General features: G+C 51.6%; 2 protein-coding genes across 5 annotated transcripts in view; both read left to right on the top strand.

Moving 5' to 3' along the window:
- The first annotated feature begins 469 nt into the window (after window positions 1–469).
- On the top strand, window positions 470–6744 carry QARS1 (glutaminyl-tRNA synthetase 1). Its single transcript, XM_085072469.1, has 24 exons — window positions 470–639; window positions 1031–1178; window positions 1263–1372; window positions 1478–1553; window positions 1817–1881; window positions 2096–2149; window positions 2337–2394; window positions 2500–2571; window positions 2741–2826; window positions 3043–3129; window positions 3232–3331; window positions 3451–3529; window positions 3651–3759; window positions 3841–3971; window positions 4098–4190; window positions 4326–4463; window positions 4538–4625; window positions 4705–4848; window positions 4920–5024; window positions 5405–5497; window positions 5771–5898; window positions 6090–6156; window positions 6331–6456; window positions 6553–6744. The coding sequence occupies exons 1-24, from the start codon at window positions 493–495 to the stop codon at window positions 6601–6603; spliced, it is 2355 nt and encodes a 784-aa protein (XP_084928595.1). The 5' UTR covers window positions 470–492; the 3' UTR covers window positions 6604–6744.
- A 1068-nt stretch (window positions 6745–7812) lies between these two features.
- QRICH1 (glutamine rich 1) overlaps window positions 7813–22307 on the top strand; it is a 22797-nt gene continuing 8302 nt past the window's right edge. For 2 of the 4 annotated variants that reach the window (XR_014854709.1, XM_085072452.1), the window contains exons 1-4: window positions 7843–7958; window positions 8922–8982; window positions 12464–12793; window positions 21084–22100. Coding sequence is in view for 3 of the 4 variants with exons in the window: in XM_085072452.1 (XP_084928578.1) it covers window positions 12485–12793; window positions 21084–22100 (1326 nt within the window). In the remaining variant the exon portion in view is untranslated. Of the gene's footprint in view, window positions 7959–8921; window positions 8983–12463; window positions 12794–21083; window positions 22101–22307 lie in introns of all 4 variants that reach the window. The other 2 variants (XM_085072453.1, XM_085072454.1) reach the window with 2 other exon arrangements.

Raw genomic sequence — 22307 nt, 5'->3', positions numbered from 1 at the left:
GAAGCGGACTGTCACTGGGCTGGCGGGGCCAAGGGAGTACGCACGATCCGGGGGAGCAGGAGACGCCGGGCCCTCCTGGTCCCGCATAAACCGGGCTGGGGCCACCACCGCGACCCACCCCCGCCGGTTGGACATGTGCGTCCCCACGGGCCCGTCGCAGGGCCCGTGCCCGAGGCTCTTGGGGCAGGGTGACCACACCGGAGGCGCGGGCAGCGGCCGGGGGGCTCTGAGCGCCGGGACAGGGGCTGCCGGGGCGGGATCTGACACTCGCTCCGCCCCTCGGCCCGCCTCCAGACACGCCCCCCACGTGGCCGCCGCCGCTGCCGGTCTCTTTAAATGATGCAACCGCCCGCGTGCAGAGCCCGCCTTCCGCGTGCCCATTGGCCCGGCCGGCGCCGGTCCCCTCTTTCCATTGGCCGAGGCGGACCGTTCTCACTGTCGATTGGCTGGGCACGGCCCCGCCCCCGGGAAGGCTGTGGCGGAGGCGGCAGCATGGCGGCGGCGGCGACAGCGATGGCGGCGGAGGAGGCGGAGGAGGCGCTGGGGCTGTTCACCGGCATCGGCCTCAGCGAGGCCAAAGCACGCGAGACACTGCGCAACGGGGCGCTCAGCGCGCTGCTGCGTCGGGCCGTACTGCAGGTGTGTCCGCCGCGGGCCCGCACCCTGGTCCCCGGTCCTCGATCCCCAGTACCCCGACACCCCGGTGTCACCTCGGGACCCGGCCACCCTGGGAACTCGCTACCCCGACACCCCGGTACCTGGTACACTGGTACCCGGTGTTACCCCCGGGACCGGTACCGCGGTCTCTGGTGTCACGCCGGTACATGGGCAGCGCAGTCTCGATGTCATCTCCGCGACCCCAGCCTTCCCGGGACCCGCCCCCCCCACCCAGCTTCGCCTCCTCCCGACCCCGCCGAGCGGCCTCGGCCCTTGGCACTCCCCTGCCCGGCCCCGCTCCGGTCCCCGGTGCCGCCGGTTCGCCGGGGCTCGGGCCCTGGTCCTGCTCTGACGCTCCCCGGGGCGGCGGCAGGCTCGGAGCGCGCTGGGCCCGGCGCTGGACAAAGCTACTGGGACGCTTCTGTACAACACGGCCGCCCGCCTCAAGGACCCGAAGCACCTCGGCTTCCTCGTCGACTACATCGCTCGTAGGGAGATCCTCACCGACCTGCAGCTCAGCGGTACCGTATGGCCCCGGCCACCAACCCCCCACCCGCCGGCCAAGACCCCGGGGGCCCCGCTCTTCATCCCTGCTCTGTCCACAGCTGCCCTGGAGTACGTGAGGAGCCACCCTCTGGAGCCCCTGGATGTGGCAGACTTTGAGCGGGCCTGCGGTGTGGGGATCTGCATCACCCCCGAGCAGATCGAGGAAGCGGTGAGTGGGGCTGTGACCCCGTGGAGACAGCAAAGGGGACATGGGCTGGCTCCTGCCATACTCCCGCCTGCCTGGCTCACTGCGGTGTCCCTGTCTTGCTCCCAGGTGGAGGCTGTGATCAGCAAGCACCGAGCAGAGCTGCTGGCAGAGCGCTACCACTTCAACATGGGGCTGCTGATGGGTGAGTGGGGATGCTGGGGCTGCCCCTGGCTGGCACTGGTGGCTGTCACGCCCCTGTGCCTGACTGCCAGTGCCACTGCCTGCTCCCCCCTCTTTGCCATGGGGAGACATCTTCCTGCCAGACTCCCTGTGGGGGCAGGGCCATAGTGCCCAGCAACGGGGACAGCCCTGGGGCAAAGGCTGTGGTGTTCTGCATCAGCGACCTTGGCTGAAGCTCCCCTGGGCTGGGCCCTGCCCCTTGCCCACGGGGTGCCCTGTCTGCAGGGGAAGCACGGAACCGGCTGCGGTGGGCGGACGGGAAGACCATCAAGAACGAGGTGGACCTGCAGGTGGGTGCAAGGGCACTGGGTCAGGTGCTGCTGTGGTCCCCTGGGGGTGCTGTGACTGGTGTGGGACCTGCCAGCCTTTACCCTGGAGGGCCCAGGGACAGCCTGCCCCAGCTAGGTGCAGGCAGGGCGAGGAGAGTGACAGCTGGACCGGACATCTCCAGGCCTTAGAGCACTGGGAGCCTTTTTAACTCCTGACTGTGTCACTCTTCTCCAGGTGCTGCATTTGCTTGGGCCAAAGACAGAAGCTGACCTGGAAAAGAAACCAAAGGTGAGGAAGAAGGGGAGACCGGAGACTTGGATGGTATTTTCCTGCAAAGTGTCCAGACAGGATCCCAAATAGCTGAGCTGCCGCCATGGGCATGGGTGTGAGGGAGCACTGGGGACAGCAGGCTGGGCCAGGAGGGGAAGGTATGTGCTGCAGCTGAGCACTCAGCATGTTGTGTTGGTCTCTGCAGGCAGCAAAGGCCCGGCTGGCCCCGGCGGAGAAGCAGAAGGTGGCTGTGGTAGAGAATGGTAAGAGACTGTCCTCTTCCCCAGCCCTTTAATTCCTGCTGGGACCTGCTTTTGAACTGGGCCCTGGGAGCTGCAGTCAGGGAGCTCAGCCCCATCTCTCTGCAGGTGACATGGGCACAGAGACACAGTCGCTGCTGGAGCAGCTGCGGGGAGAAGCCCTGAAGTTCCACAAGCCGGGTGAGTGCAAGGAGCCACTGCCATGTGTGGGGCCACGCCACCGACTCTGTGCCCAGTCCCAGCTCTCTGTGCTGCAGAGGACTGGACAGGTCCTGTGTCCTTCCCCACGGGCTGCTGGGCTTGGCATGGCTAGGGCAGTGCTGCAGCCCTGAGCATCCTTTGCCTACAGGAGAGAACTACAAGACTGAGGGCTACGTGGTGACGCCCAACACTATGGCCCTGCTGAAGCAGCACCTGGCAATCACGGGTGGGCAGGTGAGGCCATGTCCCCCAGCCTAGTGGTTTCCTGTGAGGGTGACACAGGTGGGGTGGGTGGGAAACACACAGCTCACAGGGGGCACAGCCAGAGGCAACACCCACATGGCATGAGGTGCTCTGCAGGATTGCCAGGGGCTCATGTCAGTGCCACTGCTGTCAGGGAAGGTATGAGTCTCCTGCTGAAGGACAGAGGTGTCCCTTTTCCCCCTGCAGGTACGGACACGGTTCCCTCCTGAGCCTAATGGGATATTGCACATTGGCCATGCCAAGGCAATCAACTTCAACTTCGGCTATGCCAAGGTAAAGAGCACCAAGCTGCCCTGGCCCCTGCCTTCCCCTGCTGCTTGGCTGCTGGCCTGTGGTCCCTCAGGGAGCAACTGCTCACTGTCTCCTTGTCCTCAGGCCAATGGTGGCGTGTGCTTCCTGCGCTATGATGACACCAACCCCGAGAAAGAGGAGGAGAAGTACTTCACAGCCATCCGGGAGATGGTGGAGTGGCTGGGTATGACTCAGGATGGGAGAGCAGGATCAAACCAGGTGTCAGGGACACCCCTGCATACAGGTCTTGTTGCTGGCCTTTTGGGGTTCCTCCAACCTGTTCTATTTCACCCATCCCCACAGGCTACCAGCCCTATGCAGTGACACATGCATCGGATTACTTCGACCAGCTCTACACCTGGGCCCTGGAGCTCATCCGCAGGTGAATATGCAGGGCAGTAGGAAAGTGCTGGGATGGTGTTGACGTCCTGTGCCGTGGCCGAGGCTCCCCCTTGCTCAGGGGATGGGCACTCATGTCTGGTGATGGCATTTCCCCTCTGTAGGGGTCAGGCGTACGTCTGCCATCAGAGGGTCGAGGAGATCAAGGGTCACAACCCACCGCCCTCGCCATGGCGGGACCGGCCTGTGGAGGAGTCACTCCTGCTCTTTGAGGTACTCCTGGCTGGGACAGGTGCTGCATGCCTGTGGGGTCTGGATGCGTGGCTCAGCTGACATCTTCCCCCATCTCCACAGGACATGCGAAAGGGCAAGTTTGGGGAGGGGGAAGCCACGCTGAGGATGAAGCTGGTGATGGAGGATGGGAAGATGGATCCTGTTGCCTACCGCGTCAAGTTCACTCCACACCACCGCACTGGGGACAAATGGTAGGGAGGGCCTGCCGTGTCCTGGCACATGTGGTGGGGGTGGGTGTGGATTTCCTGGGAATGGGGAGGTGTAGGGAGTGGAGCAGCACTGTGCTCTGCCCCAGGCTGACTGTGCCTGCCCTGCAGGTGCATCTACCCCACGTATGACTACACCCACTGCCTCTGCGACTCCATTGAGCACATCACACACTCCCTCTGCACCAAGGAGTTCCAGGCCAGGTGATCACCATGCACAGCATGTCCCAGGGCTGAGCTAGACCTGGGAGCAGCTGGCTGCATCCTGCTGGCCCCAGAGTGCTGGGGCACAGTGTGTCCATGCGGCTGAGCCAGGCTCTGCCTGTAACTCCCCTGCAGGCGCTCCTCCTACTTCTGGCTGTGCAATGCGCTGGATGTTTACTGCCCCGTGCAGTGGGAATATGGGCGCCTGAACCTGCTCTACACCGTCGTCTCCAAGAGAAAGATCATCCGGTTGGTGGAGACAGGTGCTGTGAGGTAGGAGCAGGGCCGGCAGCCAGGATGGGGCTCACCCAGGGCATGCATGGTTGTCCACACCAGTGTTTTCTCAGGGACTGGGATGACCCACGGCTCTTCACACTGACAGCCCTGCGCCGGCGAGGCTTCCCCCCTGAGGCCATCAACAACTTTTGTGCACGGGTAGGCATCTCAGATAGGATGGGACAGGGCAGGTGGATGCATCCCCTAGCCAGCATGGTGACGGGAGGCTGTCCCTCAGGTTGGTGTGACAGTGGCCCAAGCGACAATGGAGCCACATCTGCTGGAGGCGTGTGCACGGGACGTGCTGAACGAGCAAGCTCCCCGTGCCATGGCTGTCCTGGAGCCCCTCAAGGTCACCATCACCAACTTCCCTGCCCCAAAGGTGAGACTGCCATGGCCTGTGATGGGAGTTGGGTTCCTTGAGATCAGCATTCACACCATCTTTCTCCCCAGGCACTGGAGGTCCTTGTGCCCAACTTTCCAGCCGATGAGAGCCGTGGTTTTCACAAAGTGCCCTTCCACCAGACCATCTACATCGAGGAGACGGATTTCAGGGAGGTGAGCCAGGCTCACTGGACCATACTGCCCTCACTCCTGGAGTTACAGCTTGTGCAGCGGGAGCCTGGCAGCACTGGAAGTGGTGTTCGTGCTGCCCACAGAGATCCCAGGCAGGTGTTGAGCACCTGGTTGTGACTCCCAAATGTGTCAGCAGTTCTGATGGTCACTGGGCAAATGTTGTCCTTAGCCTGGCCAGGACATGTCGAACCAATGGTGCCCAACACAGCCTGTCCGTGGGAGCACCCATAGCAACATGGGAGTTCAAACAGCCCTGGGATCACTCATCCCTGGGATGGCAGGAGTGGGGACAGAGAGGCATGCTGGAGGGGGGACCTGCTGCCCATGCTGGACCCCTTGTGCAGCTGTGAACTCTCTTACAGGAGGCAGACAAGGGCTACAAGCGCCTGGCCCCCAGGCAGCCAGTGGGGCTGCGCCACGCTGGCTACGTCATCACTGTCCAGAATGTCATCAAGGTGCGTGGCTGTGGGCACTGGTGACATGAGGTTGGGCTGTGGAATGTCAGGACATGGACATGCCCCAGCAGGGAAGGGCAGCGATGGTCATCTCATGCTGGGCACTCTGGGCACAGTGAGGGCCCATGCTGTCTGTGTGGCTGCTCTCTGCCAGCCCTGTGCCTCACAGCAGAGAACAATGTGTCCCCAGGTTGAAAGTTGGGGTTCAGCCTGGGGCATGCCATATTGGATGGAGCTGCTGCCTGACAGCTTAGCTCATCTCCTCTCCATCAGGACGTCAGTGGGCGTGTCATTGAGCTGGAAGTGACCTGCACCAAGTCGGATGTGGCAGAAAAGCCCAAAGCTTTCATCCACTGGGTATCGGAGCCGCTGGCATGTGAAGTGCGGCTCTACGAGCGGCTGTGAGTACCTGGCTGCCAACAGAGGCCTGCACAAGGTCAGCAGTGCTGGACCAGCAGCATAGCTGTACACCACCAGGCCCTGCTGGGGTCTGCCTGGCCCTTTGGTGGGAAAAACGATGCTCTGGGGTCCCACGAGTGGCACCATGTCCCCTCATCTGGCTGCTTTGGGACAAAACTCTGTCTCATGGCAGGTTTTTGCATAAAAATCCTGAGGATCCATCGGAGGTGCCTGGTGGCTTTCTGAGTGACCTCAACCCTGTGAGTAGTGGCAGCTGCTAGGGTTATAGGCCCAGGGGGAAAGTGGGGATCTCCTGCACCCAGTCCTGAGGCACCCACTTCCACATACACCCTACCCCTCTGTCTCTGGGGGGAGCGGGGCTGTTGAGAGGACAGAAGGGTCAGGGTGCTGGCTGAGCTGTCTCCCCCTGCCAGGACTCCCTGCGTGTGGTGCACAACGCCCTGGTCGACAGCTCTGTCCACTCTGCCCGACCCTTTGACAAGTTCCAGTTTGAGCGCCTGGGCTACTTCTCTGTGGATCCCGACAGTGAGGCGGGGAAGGTGAGCCCTGGTACAGGAGCAGTGGGGCAGCCCCCCACTTGTGCAGCATCTCCTGCCTGCCATGGGGCTCTGAGCAGACCCTCTGTTTCTCCCCAGATGGTGTTCAACCGGACGGTGACGCTGAAGGAGGATCCTGGCAAGGCCTGAGGGACCCGCTGCTGCTACACCACTGGTGTTGCTTCCTCGGGGGTCCTTGCACACCCCCAGTGCCACCGTGCCTTGGTGCAGCCCCCTGGGGTGCCCCACAGCATCGCCTCAATAAACAGAGATCGCAGCCCTGTCTCCCCACTTTCACTGCCAATTATTGCTCCCCTGCTCAGTCTTGGGATGCTGGGGTGAGGGTGGTCTCCTGTTTGTCCCCCGATGAGCCTTGGGTTGGCGGGGTGTGTGCGTGGGGCGTCTCCCTTGTTCTGGGGGCACTGCTCCTATCCTATGTGTAGCACTGGTGTGACCCCATGGGAGCTGCAGCTCCCCCAGCCAGCACCATAAGGTGGGACTGGGGACAAGGGTATTGGGGTGGAATGGGGAAGTAGGGTGGAGGCAAGACAGGTGGGTTCCGTGGAAGTGCAGGGGGGTGCAGGCAGGGCAAGCAGGGCACAGGGGGTGCACACAGGGTGCAGGCAGGGTGTGCACACTGTGTACAAACACCGCCCGAGCGCCCTCCCCCCTTAAGGTGGACTCGAGCGGGGTGGTGCCTGCTCGGCCCCGGGCTGGGCATCAGGAGGGTGTACCCGCGGAACTGGCGTGCACTCCGTGCCCTGAGCCCCACGCCCGTGCCCCTGGGCCTGAAGTATGTGGGAGGAGACCCTGCCCAGCCCCATGGGCCACCTTAAGCGGGGCTGGGGCTGGCGAGGCCGCGCCGAGCACATGGGCACGTTAAAGCAGCCCCGGCACGGTCCCACGGCGCGGGGCACCCTCCGCCTCCATGGCGGCACTTCGCCCCGCGGTGCCGCCCGGAGCAGGGGCAGGGCGCAGCCCCGCCGGTACAGGCCGCGTAGGCCTCAGCACCTTTCCCGGGGAGCCCCTGCACCGGGGTCTGGCCCCCCACGGGCGCGACGCCGAGTCTCCCCGGCTGCTGCGTGGGGATCGGGACTGGGCTGCGCCCGCATGCCGCAAAGAAATGGGGCGGCCGCGTGGAGCCCCTCGGCCAGCGTCGCCGAACGGCCAGGCGGTGCTCGTGGCGTCCCGGGTACCCCGACTGCCCGGGCTCTGTCCCCGTGCCCACGTGTCCCCACCGGGTCCTGCGCGTTCCCGCGGCCGCGCGCCCCCCCGCCTAGGGCGCCCCCCAGCGGCCGCGCGCTCCCTGCACCCCGCCGTGGACAGGCCCCTTTAAGGCGCGGGGCGGGCCTAGGGGCTGAGCTCTCGCGGGGCTTGGGGGCCGCGCTCTCGCGAGGCTGAGGCAGCGCTCCGATTGGCTGCGGGGGGTTGAATGTAAGATGGCGCCCAGGGAGCTGTGAGGGGAAAAGACTCGGGGCCGAGGCGGCGGCGGCGACGGGGCCGGGGTGAGGCGGGGCCGGGTCACGCCGCGGCGCAGCCGGGCCGGCGGGCCGGGGTAGTGCGCGGCGGCGGCGGGGCCGGGTGGGGCCTCCCTTCGGGCGCGGGAGGAGGCGGTGGCGGTTCCGGGGGCGGCGCGGGCCCGGCGGGGAGGGGGAGGGGGCGGCCCCGCCTGCCGCGCGCGCGCGCGCGCTTTCCTGGCCCGCGCGGGCGCGCACCCCGCTCTTCCCCCCGTGCACCGGGCGCGTCCCCGTCGCCCCCCCCACCCAGGGAGCGAGGGACCAGAAGGCGCGGCCTGTGCTCGGCCCTCGGCGGTCCCGTCCTCGCGGAGCCCCCGACATGGCTCCTGCCGGGGGGGCGGGGGAGGCGGTGTCGCGGCGCCGCCCGCGGGCCCGGCCCGGCCGCCCCGCCGGGAAACAAAGGCGGCGGGAGCGGCTGGGGTAGTGCCGGTTCCTCGCGGGCGGGGGAAGCCCCGTGGGCTTCGCGTTCCCACTCGGGCAGGACAGAGGCTGAGCTGCAGCCGACGGCCTCAGGGCCTAAATACGGAGCTTCGCCACCTCTTGGCTGGGTGGCCGAGCGGCCCGAGCGTTCCCGGCTGTCCCTCGGGGCAGTACCGGGAACACCTGAGGCGGGGGTGGGGGGGGCTCTGGATACGGTCACTGCTGCTGCTGCCTTGTTCTAAGTTCTATCTGCCAGTAACTTCGGTGTTACCGACCGTGCCGCGCCTGTCGCCGCACGGCGCTCTGTGACAGGTGTGCTCACAGTGGTTCCCAGTAACACCAGGCTGAGGGATACGATGGTTAGAAATTGGGCATCTTGCAATTCCTCAGTAGGAGCTGCTAGCTGCGTGGATGATCATATCTTTGTTTCCTGATACTTTTTCTTAATGGAATACATATTAAAAATAAAATGGCTTAATAAAGAAAGAGGAACTGGGGATGGAAAGGGCTTCTTTGTTCTGTCTTCTCCAGAACGTTACAAGTCTAAGAGCTCAGGACAAGAGCAGCAGAAATACATGCAACATGGTGACTGGTGAGTCCAGATTGTCCACATGCTGCAAGTTGTGTGTGTGTTTTCAGTAACCTCGGTCTAAGTTTTATCAACTAACCGTATGTGCTCATAATCTTCAAAGAATTTCTTGAACTTACTTCCTGAAAAAGATGCAGTTATGCTGCACAGAGAGGTGTTACCTTCCTTTATTGGAGAAACTTATTGCCTGGATGCCCTCTTTTATTTTAAAATGCAGTATTAAAAACATGGAGCTGAGATCCAGTAAGGGTGGGTGTTAGCAGTTTCCAGTGCGTGTCTGTGGGATAAATGGAATGCACAAATTAGTGTGTTTTAATAACTAACAGTAAAAGTGACTGCAGCAGCAGGCTGCATATGTTACCCTACAAAAGCCTGTTGAATGCACACTAGAGCCTTACAGATGTTTTCCATCATAAATGCAGGTTGGTTTAGTTTTAATAAGCAAAATTTCTGAGAGTGCGGCATTACTTTCCTGAATCTTCCTGCAGACCTGGTACCTCCCCTGCTGCATAGGGTCTCGTGAAGTGCAGTTTTGAGTAGTTCAATGCTTTTAATTAAATAATCCCAAGCAGCCTTAAAATTGACATGAGTGACTCATGAAGACACTGTTACCTACAGGGTTTGTAACTGCAGCTGTTGAGAAAACCCAAGGAAGATATTGCTGCTCTTCTGGGGCAAGAACAGGTGCCTCGTGGCGTGACTGGGCTCAGGCTCATGCCTGGGAGTTGGGATACTGCCGGGGCTCAGATTAGTGGCTTTCAGTATAGTAGCTTAAAGAAAATGTAAAGGAACTTTTTTTTCCCATGGTAGAAGAAAGGAAAGTTATTTCTTCTGACAGCTTGTGAGAGAGGAAGATTGACTAGTAAGGGGAGACTGGCCTAGTGGGCTCTTGATTTTGATGCTAACAAGAACTAATTAAAATGGACCAGCTTAGCAGGGTCAAGGATTTGCATTTAAGAAATTATTGCTTGCTTTGATCTGCTTCCTGGTGGTCAGAAGAGGTCGGTGATGATTTGGTGGTGGACCTCTGCTGCTTATGCTTCTGGGTTTCTTGTGGCTTCCGGTCTCTTGTGCAGGAGGGTGATGTACCTGTGAGCAGCTTGTGAAAGAAGGGTTGGAGTTTCAAAAGTAGAAGTGAGGGCTATCAGCTGCCGTTGGAAACAGTGGCCCTGCTGACCTCCCCACTCTCTCCTTTGACAAGATTACCAGAAGTAATTACAACGTAATTACTGAGTTGTTACAACGTAATAAAAACCAGTGCAGGAGCAGGAAGGGAGAACCTGGGACAGGTGAGCCTGTCCAATTCAGCAGCAGCTGACTGCCAAAGAACATCTGTGCCACTTGTGTCTGGGATCCTGCTGTCAAAGAGCATCTGTGGCATTCGTGTCTAGGATCCCAGCATGGCATCCTTGAGGCTTATGCCTCAGAAGAGTCTTCCCTCTCAAAGCTGTATCTGCTAGTGCGCCTAAGGGTGGACATGGAAAATGATGATGCTCTTCTGAAGGCCTCACTGTAATATTGAAGTCAAATACTTGTGAGTGCCAAGTAGAAGATTGGGACAAGTTAATTGTTAAAATCTGTTTTCCAATCTCAGAGTATATAACGAAGTATCATCCAGTTAGATACAAAACACGTTTGAGTGTGCCTGGTGTAGGTCTTATCTGAGTCCCTGTGGATACATTAACATCTTTACTCTCCCTTAATTTCACGTTGGGCATACGGTCACCTGGGAGAGGCTTAGTAATGAGTGCTATAGAGGTGTAGAGTACTCTTGAGTGGCTCCTGGAGGAGTGAGTAGTCTTACTGGCTCTATCCTCTGGAGCTGGTGTGAAAATGTCAGATTGGTGTCTGAAAGGCAGAATGTTTTTTCTCTCCAGATGTGGGCTCTACAGGGGTTTCTGTATGCTGATATTTACAGACCTGTTGGCTTTGCTGTGTGAACACCATTATCTGGTGTTTTTTACTACACATTGCTGCATATTTTAAGAATATCTTCTGTATCATTTAGCAGCAAATGTATCTTAATGACTTCAGAAACCGTAGACAGAGCACAAGTTGCCTCATGTACGTTCCGCTTACCTTTGATATTCGTTTTCTCCTGTGAGCCTGGTCCAATGCACTAGCCATGAACCTCCATGTAAACAAAAGCTGTGTGTTTGGACTGCTGTAATGTATCAGTGAGGAGGGGTTTGCTTCAGTTCTCCCAGGTTTTGGTGATAACTGGGGCTGGACTTGTGCAGTGTGCTTGAGTGCCAGTGAAAGCCTAGCGTTAGCTCCCATTTTCACACAGGCAGGCTTTGGCAGTCTTCTGCTCAACCGCATATCCCTGTCTCAGTTCTACTTTGTTAAATCATGGTAAAAGGATACATAAAGTTCTGGTTTTGTACCTGTCCTCTTTAGAGCTACAGTCATGATGTACATAGTGATGTCTGTCTGTTTTTCCTCCTTTATGCAGCTTGATCTAGTAGTGCTGAATCACCTCTTTTAGTCCTAATCTTGGGTTGTTTCATATCCTTTCACAATTGTCTCAGTATCTTTTGGTGTTATAGCTCAAATGTATTTTTTCTTTATCAAGGCTAATTAGTGCCTTAGAAACAACCAGTATACTCACTGCAAAAACAATTTGTGGGTTTAAACAAGATAAGAATGCTGTCAGAGTATACCCTAGAGCTGTCTGATGTTCTCAGGTGGAGTCATCTTTGGTGGTGGTGGTGGTTTTTCTTTGCTTTCACTTCCTCCCTGATCATCTGACTTCTTTTTCTCTTTCTTTTGTCTTTACACATGGCATGTTTCACGTTAACCTCTTCCTGTATTAAAAGGAGATCAAGAGTTCATGCTGCTGTTGCCTTTGTCATTTCCAGAGCTCTGCTTCTCCTTGTGTGTAGCTCCCTGTTTGAGGAAGTCTCTTGATTCCAGCACTCTCCTTTTGCTTGCTGTGTTCAAATCGATAAGGCTGTCCTAGTCCTAATAGCAATGGGCTGAATGCTGCATCTGTTGCTCTTCCGTTGTGCTTCCCATTAGCTGCCTAGAATAGAACTGCACGGCCTAATAGAACACACTGCTCAGTTCTCCACCTCTGCGGCTGCAAAGCAGGGCCGCAGATATTGATTTCTGAGCTTCTCTCGCTAACCATGCATGCTGCAAACAAATGGAACGTATGACTGGATTCATCTGGTACAGGACTTGCCTGGTCTGGGTGAAGTACAGAGCTAGGAGAGTTTACATGGCAGTGGGCTCTGGGAGTAGTTCCACAGTCACACCTGGGTATCATTCAGACTCCCCTGAGCTGCCAAGGATTAATCTGAGAAATGTGTAGTAGCACATGATGCCTTATAAAACTAAAGCATCTGTCTTGGGCATCTGGTTGTGCATGTTTGCCAGTTTTCATACAGTACTTGGTATGAGGAATTAGTTACTGGAGTTAAGAATATCCTTGCATCAAGGGAGTGCTGTAGTTAAGATTTTTACTTTCTCTTTCCTTAAGGAACCCTGAGGACCTTGCAATATGAATAATTCTCTGGAGAACACCATTTCCTTTGAAGAGTACATCCGTGTGAAGGCACGAACGATCCCCCAGCACAGGATGAAGGAGTTTCTGGACTCCCTTGCTTCCAAGGGGCCAGAAGCTCTGCAAGAGTTTCAGCAGACGGCCACCACCACAATGGTGTATCAGCAGGGTGGCAACTGCATTTACACGGACAGCACAGAGGTGGCTGGGTCTTTGCTTGAACTTGCTTGTCCTGTGACAACCAGTATCCAGCAGCAAACTCAGCCAGAGCAGCAGATACAGGTTCAGCAACCCCAGCAAGTCCAGGTAAGCGTCTAAAATAATCTCTAAATGTATATATGACTTGCTAACTGATGGAGTAGTGTTCAGAACTGCTGTCTAACCTTAAACCTCAGACAAATACTTAAGAGGAAGGGCCAATTAACTTTATGTAGGGTAGCAATATTTCCCTTTCATTTAAGGAATTTGGTAGTGAATTGGCTCTCTTGACTGTGCCTCCCTCAAGCCCTGCTGTAGGAGGAGCCGCATGCATAGCAATAGAGTGGTGTCACCTATTGGAGAAATGGTTTACAGTTCTGGCATGTACACAGCTCTCGAAGCCTTGTGCTCTGAAGCTGCTATAAATACCACCCCCCTCTGCCTGTCTGACTATCTGGTTGTTCATGGTGGCTGTGGGATCAAACTTGCCTTCAGGATTTTTTTTTTTTTACTGAAATCAATAATCTTTAAGTAGTCCTTGAACGTTCTAAAAGTTGTTGTTCTTGAACTGGCTTTTAGGTGAGGGAGAAATGCAAGAGAGTCAACTTAGGATATGAACCAGAGAAGATATATTTCAGGAACGGATTTCTAAAGGATGCATGTGCATCAAGGTAGATTATCCATTTGCACAGTGGAAGTTGTCTTTTTTTGGTTTTTTAAGTAGATATTACATTAGGCATTTTATTAAGTAAGCAAATCCAGTATCAGAGGGAAAAAACAAACCAATTTTATAACTTAACTACTTTTGTTGTCAGACACATTTTGTAATTTGAAGAGTTCATAGGTGGAAAGGCATTTAGTAAGGTTTTTCTATTATATGTCTCCAAACAGCTGAACTCTGCCTATAGCTGTAATTCTGAAACACTTGAGATAGGAGTCTTTCTGCCTTCTGTAGCAGAATGTAAAGCTGCAAGCTCTCTTTTGTTACAATAAATGAGGGTATGGAGTCACAAATGACTGGAGATAAGGTAGTGTGAACTGGCTGCAGTGCACTAGACTTGTGCCTACAGCTCACTTGTGTGCTTTTATCCTACAGCAAAGACAAACTTACCTCCTTCACTGGCAACTCGTCTCCAATTACTCTCTATTGAGTAAATGAATGCTTAACTGGGACTTCTGTAACCTGTTGCCCTACAGTAACTTGTGTTGAAAGGCTTTTGAAGAACAAAAGCATCAAGCCTTGCAGGCATGACTTGGATCTCTGCATGAGGCTATTAAAACTGATCAAGAGTGGGTTTGGCTTTGCCAGCTAGGATGTTTTCTGGGAGAAGTTTTGTTTTTCAGTAGAAAAGCTAGGAGGGTTGGCTTTTGAGTGCCTCAGCCTTGAAGATGTGGAAGACCCCCAAACCAATTGTAGAAGTCAAAAGGAATTTATTTTTTTTTCCCTCTCATTGTTTCCTCCTGCTGCCTCCTTTCAGAACTACTCCATGTTCAGGCTTGATCCTTGCAAGTCTTAGTAACAGAGATAGGGAGGGAGGTCATATATCATATGCTCCAGAGAAAAATAACCTGACCTTCTTGAAAATAAGCACAGAGTTGCTGCCAGAGACCTGTTCCTGATTTTTGAACTGAATGACCTGCACCCTGAATGTGAAAAATTTCTCATAAAAGCCAAGATTTCAGCAACTTTCCTAAAGAATGTTGCCTACTCTCTTCTCCTTGTTTTTGATGTGCCTCTGCTTTTAGATACCTGCTTTCTCATTTGTCCAGATCATAATTAGTGTTTGTGTTGCCTACCCTGCTGCTCACTTTAGGGTGCTATAACCCCCCAGAACGTGTAGGTGGCACATTTGGTGTTAGATATGGCTGCAGCTTTTGTGTATCAGCAATGCACCTGGACTCAGGTGTATTTGAGCAGCTAGCTCAGAATTGTCTTAAAGTTTTTCTGCAAGAATAGGGTGGAGAAGAATGTCTCTGCCACTTTGTAAGAGTGTTTTTCTGTCTTTCAAGATTTCTTATTGAGGCATGATTTATATTAAGCCCATGATTTAGTGTTCACTTATCTCTGTACTGTCACTGTGGCAGCAGTGGCAGAGCACAGCTTCTGAATAAAGCTGGATTTTGTTGTGACTCCGGGGGGTGACAGCGTTCCACCATAGCAGTGCACTCCGTCCAGCTGGCTCTCTGTGCTAGAATACTGCTTGTTTTGTATTATGATGAATTTTGGTCATCTGCCGAAGCCTCTTAGCTTTTGATTAAACTTGTGTCATCCCGGTACTTGACTTGGTAATCTGTTTAGTTCTTGCTAATCCAATTGCAAATCGGTGGAAGACCCTTTGAATGACCATGCTTATGTCTGGCAGTGTGACAGTGCTGCTGAAGGTGACTAATAATATGACCAGTCAGATGACCTCATGGTTGCAAGTGCTGCTGATGATCTTACGATCATAGAGAAAGACAGTACTCAGGTTTCATCCTGGATTTTACTTGCTTTGAACAACTAAAGACAGAGTGTGAGTGCTTGCTGCTTTTTTTTCTGGTAAAATAAATTTTCTCTTTGAAGAAGTTGCTGCGTTAAGGTTTTCTTGCCTAAAAGGTTCAACAAAGTATTGTCAAGTGTTTATATTACAGGATGAGTGGATGCAACTGTTGGATTATGTACGCTAGTCATTGCTACAGTTCAAGTGCCCTGGAGTTCCTTCCACGCCCAATATGACAGGGGTATCATTAGTGACCTTAAGAAGGAGTTTAGTATGTCAAGTTGTCATACCCTGTGCTGCATCAGGGAGTGCCTGGGAAGGTCTGTGTTTTGCTCCAGTCAAATAAGAGTTTTATCAGCTCTGCTTTTGGTGAGGTTGCTGCTCATTGGTCCTCTGCATTGAGGCCATCAAATTGATGATTCCAGTGAGAAGAGGTGAGAAGCTGGCTTGCTTCCCGAATACTTTTGCAGAGGTCAGTGAACCTCTCGTGCCTCTTCCAAAAAGAAGATTTAACTGAAAGAATGTCAGAGGGTAGGAAGTGTCTTTGTTTAGGATGTGTGTGGAGAAGATCCTCATATTCATCTTTTTATGAACAGTCTGATGTCTAGGTGGCAAGATTTTCTTGGGTGGGGCTTGAAGGGAGGATGGTACAGGTGAGCAAGATGACAGAACTATGTGGGGAATGGTTAAATGCTTGTGTAAAATATCTTTCAGTGAATACTTGTGCCCTTCTAATTGCTCACTTCCTTATGTGTTTACTGTTCAGTCTGTTCTGTGACTTCAGACTGTTATAGGAGGCTGGACATTAATAATGACACAAGGCAGGGAAAGATGTCGTTAAATAGCTCAGAAAAAAGTCTTTGGCTCTGCACAGAGTGCATCTTTGCTTCTGTTGGATGTACCTTCCTCTTCCCTCTGTATTGAAATTTAGCTTGAAGGTAGAGTTCCTATTTGCTTACATTTGAAAAACATGCCAGTACGATTTTAGTGTAGCAGCAGGTATTAATTAGCATTTGCTAGGGCTGAGTGGGACAGTTCAAAGGGTGATTATAGGCAAGAGTGGTATTTCTGAGGTAGCATCTACTTGTATATGGAAGTAGGCTTTTGTTGGAGAGGTAGGCTGTTTTTCATTGGTTCATGTGTTTTAGCTGTCTTAGACCTAAATCCTGCCCCAGTGTACAACTTTACAGCATAAACTTGATATTGTAACTGTTCAAACACACCCAGGCCTAATTTCGTTGGCAGAACTCTCTCTCTGTGGTTGATGAATGAGTGGGGGAAAAACCTGGAGTGAGAATCTGTCTGGCAGTTGTTCTGTAAAGCTGACTTGTACCCTTCCCGTAGACCTTGTTTACTCAGATAGCAAAGAACTTCCTGTAAAGTTGTTAAATAACAAGTTCTAACATTTCCTGCTACTTCAGTGATCAGTCTTTTCACTTGCTCTTCCCTTACACTTTTCATATCTATTTTGTACTTGGATGTGCACTTTCTGGTGTAACTTTAGAAGGAACTCTTTGTTACAGTGTTAGTGCTAGTGTTTGTTACAGTTTTTAGTGCTAGATTTGCTTTAGTTTAGGACTCGTTGAGGGAACTGTGTTTTAAGTCTTCTGTCCTTAAATTGCGCTAAAAAACCTGAGATTGCTTTTCTTATGCTCTCACTAACTTTTTTGCCAAGTAGTTGACTTTGTGTGGGAAGTTTGAGATGCATGCATGTTACTTCTGGGAGCATTTGGAGCATACTTCCCTCAGCAAATTGGCCACCTGCCCCTCTTTACCTCTTGTAGGTTTGGAGCTAGTCATTTGGGGTTCCCTCCAGACAAAACTAAGCTGTAAGATGCACTCTTGTTTCTCAGTGTTTGTCAAAGTTGGCTGGGAGGCAAGACTAGGACTAAGTTTGAAGTAGTCTTCTGGAAGGTATAGTGTGGACGTTAGTACATCTTCAGTCTTGCTTTGGAGGTCTGCTCTTTGTATGTACTACTACTTGCTAGTGTAAACACAACCTCAGAAATTAAGATCTCTTTGTGAAAAGAGGCATTTAAGAGCCTGTCAGGTGCTCTAGGACAAGCTAGATATCAGAAAATCCATGCAGGAAAGAGTTGGTATGTGTGCTTATTTAGAGTTAGGTATTAGGAAATATTACGTAATCCAGTCAGTCCACAGATGAAAGAATTAACAAGCAAAGAAAATCTCAGCTGTTTCAGAACTGCAGTTCTGAAACAACTGAGTCTGATTCCTTTTTGGGCAGAGAATCTGTGCAGGGCAGACATGTTATGACTCCTACTTGAAAGTTTGTCTATCAACCATTAGGAAAAAAGTTTGGCAACCAACCTTCAGCTGTTCTCATGCTCATGGGGTTACTTATTTACTCTTCGCATGTGCTCACTTCAGGACAGAATGAAGCACAGGTTTTGGGCTTAATGTGACAGAAGATTTCTGTTAAGGGAATTTAGTTCTGCCCTACTATTATGATACAGGGTTGATTTCTGACACTTGATTTTCTAGTCAGCTGGTACTTGATCCAACTTTCAGCTACTTTATGGTGAAAAGGTGTTTCTCTGTGTCATGGTAGCCTGTTGGGAGGTGATTCTTTCATGCTGTTGGATCCAGACTTTTGGCAATAAGTGGTATTTCTGTACTGGTAACTTGGCATGTTCCTTTCTTTCATCAGTAACCCAGGAATTCCCAGCATAACATGTTTTTACTTTAATCTTCAACATAAAGTGAAGATTTAAAGTCCTTCCTGTCGGTCTTGGCCTGTAAATTTAAAACATTCCTCTTTGTACAGAGTCTTTTAAAAAGTCATCTGCTGCTGATGGTTAGTGTAATTCTTTGTCTAACTTGCTGTCTGAGCAAAAAAAAAGGACAATAAGGTCAGTATAAGAAGCCTCTGGTCTCACTGGGTTAAAACCTGTAAATCTGAAGTGAATGCTTATAGCATTTCTGGGTACAACCTGCTTGAAAATAGGGAGAAATCTACAGTAAGATACAGTTTAAAATGGATGTGTAATTTGCAGGGGATGCATGCCTAATGTGTGGTAGGTAGAGCTCCAATAACCTTTTAAATAGGACCAGTGTCTAGTCAGAAGCATGCTGTCTGCAGTTTGCAGCATGGAGGGCTTCAAGTGATTCTGGAATTTGACTTCCTTTAGTTTGGGTCTTGACTCATTCTTTGGGTGTTAACAATAACAGGGTGGACTCTAAAGCAGTAGCAAGACGTCTCGGTTGTAGGAGTTAGACTTTAGTCCTAGGGGAGTTTTGAAGGGCCTCAGGGCATGACTGCCCATCTGCTGAAAGTGGTGGAAGTTTCCCTGACTTTCAGACACTGTAGGCTCAGGCTCTGAAATGGTTAATGATTTAAAGCTGTGCCGAGGGAGCTTTAGAGTGGACATTAGGAAACCAAAAGAGTGGTCCAACAGTGCAACACGTTTCTGAGAGGTGGTTGGTGCCCCAAGGCTGTCGTTGTTTAAGAAGCATTTAGACAGTGCCGTTAATGACATACTGTATCTTATGGTCATCCCTGAAGTGGTCAGGCAGTTGGACTAGATGATCAGTGTAGGTCCCTTAGAACTGAAACAATCTGTTTACAAGAGCAGAAGGGAGCAAATGCTGTCATGTTGCATTTGGTCTTAGACCATGCCTCTCGTTGACAATGCCTTTCTTAAACCAGTTCCATTACCTTTCTAATTACGCTTATCTGATAAAATTGTTTTAGCACAGGAGGACACTTTGAAATCTTCTTGCTAGCCAAATAAAGTCTTTCCATTAGATATGTTACAGTACTAACAGGAACTGTAATGTAAAATTTTGTATGGAAAGAGGGTGGGGGTATTTTTAAGGTGGTCTAACTTGTGCAAATTCTGAAAACACTTCAGAAGTACAGGACTAATGATGTGTTTACGTCTTTCCATCATTTTGAATCCTAGCCGATAAAGTAAATGTTTCTTTTGTAAAACAGAAAATATCAGTGCAATAAAACATTTAATTTGTTCAGTCTTTGGCCTTTGCCTTGCAGCTAATCTTTTGAACAAGAACTTAAATTAATGGTAAGGACTATATTAGTGATTTTTAAAGTGAAATATTTTGGAGAATACTTGTCCTAGGGATGTGATTGCAACTGGCTTTCTTAAATTGAACCCTTCCCTGGGATTCTTGTTTGGGCCTGTTTGTCTACGGCAGTACTCATGCTCCAGGGCAGTACAATATCAAATAATACCGAGGAAACATCCCCATAGGTGAGTTAATCTTTTTCAGTTGACTACCTGATCAAATCACTCATTGATGCAGCTTTTTAAACTGTCATGCTGACATAAGGTCACATGCTTCTTGTTACCTTGCAGGAAATTTTTATAGAGTCACCACGTCATCTGGATTACGGTATACTGCAGAGAGTTCCCAGAAGGAACTATACCCTATTCTTCCTGGAAATAAATTAATACTTAACAGGAGATGACTTAGAAAACTGGCCTGCCAGTGGGGCATTTTGCTACCCATTTGCTACCCTTAACAACTCTTGATTGGCTGTAAATAGGTTCTTCACATTTTTCAAGAGTTCTTAGCAGCAATGTTGGGAAGGGAGATTTTGTGCACAGCAGGCTTGCATGGTAGTTGTTTTTGCAGGCTGGCTAGTGTGCTGTCTCTTTGCAAATGCTGCATTAGTCTGACTGGCTCCAGGAAGTGAGATAGAAAAAGGTGAGAGAACATGAGTAGCAGGACTTTTAGTTTTGCAACTAAGTAACTCCGTGTTGGCTTCAGAGAGAGGTGTTGAGTAATTAATTCTCTCCCTTAAGATAAAGTGTTAATGAAGCCTGGAGAAACAGATGGTCATGGGAACCTGGAGTATCACTTCTAGGACAAGGCAAATGTAACAAGTTGTCTGTGTGAATGTGAGGAACAAAGTGGAGAAGAGTCTGGACCAGAGATGTGAAGCTATTGAGACCTCAAATTTGTGCTGGGGGCTACCTCTGGCTTTCAGTGTGCTGCTGGACTGCTGCTAGATATTTTGGCAGACCTTGGACAAATGAGTGTTAATGTGACAGGGTGTGATTTTTTTTAATTCCACCCCCCCCCCAAAATAAAAGGAACTGGTTTGGAATCAAGTCAACATATTTTGACTGTGTTCTTCAGCATTGTCTAAGTGCATGAGCTAGAAAATACAACTGAGTAGTTTGCACAATAAATGGTGTTAAATTGAATAAGTAAATAATGAAAAAAAAAGGTTGGTTTTGTCATTGCCAAAGAAATTCTTCTAGAGTTTAAAAAGCATATGCTGCAGTGTAGGCCCTTAATGCATGACAAAGATTGAGGTTGAACTTGCCACATTCTCTGTTGACACCTGCTTGTGTAGTGTTACTATTAATGATAGGTTTCAATGTAATATTCCCATGCTTTATGAGGGAAGAGCCAAGTGCTGGTTTCGACTTACCCGTATTTCTTATTGCCTGTCACCAGCAAGTGGTCCTGTGGCTGTCTTGGGACTGGGGTGGGCAGCAGTAAAACAATCTTTAGAGCATGGTAAGAAAGAGACAAGCTCCTGTGATTGTAATGTGCATGACCTTTAAAGTCTTGCTATTGCAAGGCCTATGCTAAAATAACATTTTAGCAATGCAAATAGCTTTAAAGACTCTATTGGCTTGAGCCCATAGAGCTTTGAGGGTGGAGATGTAGCTCACATGCTGTTCTCTCTGTTCTGAGAAGTGTGATCATGTCCAATGCTGAGCAAACACATCTACCATATCGCCATTATCAACCAGGCACTTCTAGAATAACTTGGTTTCATTTTTCAGAAGTCTTTACTAATGGGTTAATATATGGAATCATAAAAGTGAGCATAAAAGACCTGGAGCATAGATCTTGAGTGACAGACCATATCTGTTGAATCACTGCTGATCTCTAACTGCTATGGCTTGGTGTCGTTGCAGGTTCAGGTCCAGGTCCAGCAGTCACCGCAGCAGGTCTCCGCCCAGCAGCTCTCTCCACAGCTCTCTGTCCATCAGGCTTCGGAGCAGCCAATACAAGTCCAAGTGCAGATCCAAGGCCAGACACAGCAGCAGGCATCCCAGACAATACAGAGTCAGTCTCTTCAGAGCCCCAGCCCATCGCAGCTGCAGGCAGCTCAGATCCAAGTGCAGCATGTGCAGACTGCCCAACAGATCCAGGCTGCAGAGCTACAGGAGGAACACATACAGCACCAGCAGATTCAGGCCCAGCTTGTGGCCGGACAGGCCATTACTGGTGGCCAGCAGATACAGATTCAAACAGTTGGGGCACTGTCACCTCCACCTTCTCAACAAGGCTCCCCACGAGAGGGAGAGAGGCGGATCAGCTCTGCGAGTGTTCTTCAGCCAGTGAAGAAACGTAAAGTGGATATGCCTATTACTGTATCATATGCTATTTCAGGGCAGCCAGTTGCCACAGTGCTGGCCATTCCTCAGGGCCAGCAGCAAAGTTATGTCTCTTTAAGGCCAGACTTGTTAACAGTGGACAGTGCCCACCTGTACAGTGCCACTGGGACCATTACTAGCCCCACTGGAGAGACTTGGACCATCCCTGTTTACTCTGCTCAACCACGTGGTGACCTTCAGCAGCAAAACATAACCCACATTGCCATCCCTCAGGAGGCCTACAACGCCGTCCACGTCAGTGGCTCGCCCACAACACTGGCTACCGTGAAGCTGGAAGATGACAAGGATAAGATGGTGGGAAGTACTTCAGTAGTGAAGAACTCTCACGAGGAAGTGGTGCAGACTCTTGCTAATTCGATCTTTCCAGCACAGTTTATGAATGGCAACATCCACATTCCAGTGGCAGTGCAGGCTGTGGCAGGGACATACCAGAATACGGCACAGACAGTGCATATATGGGACCCGCAGCAGCAACAGCAGCAGCCCACACCCCAAGAGCAGGGGCAGCAGCAGCAGCTACAAGTCACTTGCTCGGTAAGTTAAAACTGCTTCTTGGTCTCAGTTTGTGATTAACAACTTAAAAATGTTGTGGAGAGGGAGCATGCCAACAGACAGGTGGTGTCTGGGAAGCAGAGATGAATCTGTCCCAGAATCCTGAATGTGACATAGGGCACTTGACTCCTGATGGGTATAAGACTATTATGTGGTAATGTTGGTACATAGTTATAGGATTCAGAACTT

The sequence above is a fragment of the Lichenostomus cassidix genome, chromosome 12 (genome assembly GCF_008360975.1).
Source record: "Lichenostomus cassidix isolate B80296 chromosome 12, HeHo_3.0, whole genome shotgun sequence".
Taxonomy (NCBI): domain Eukaryota; kingdom Metazoa; phylum Chordata; class Aves; order Passeriformes; family Meliphagidae; genus Lichenostomus; species Lichenostomus cassidix.
This window is presented reverse-complemented; position numbering and strand designations above follow the sequence as displayed.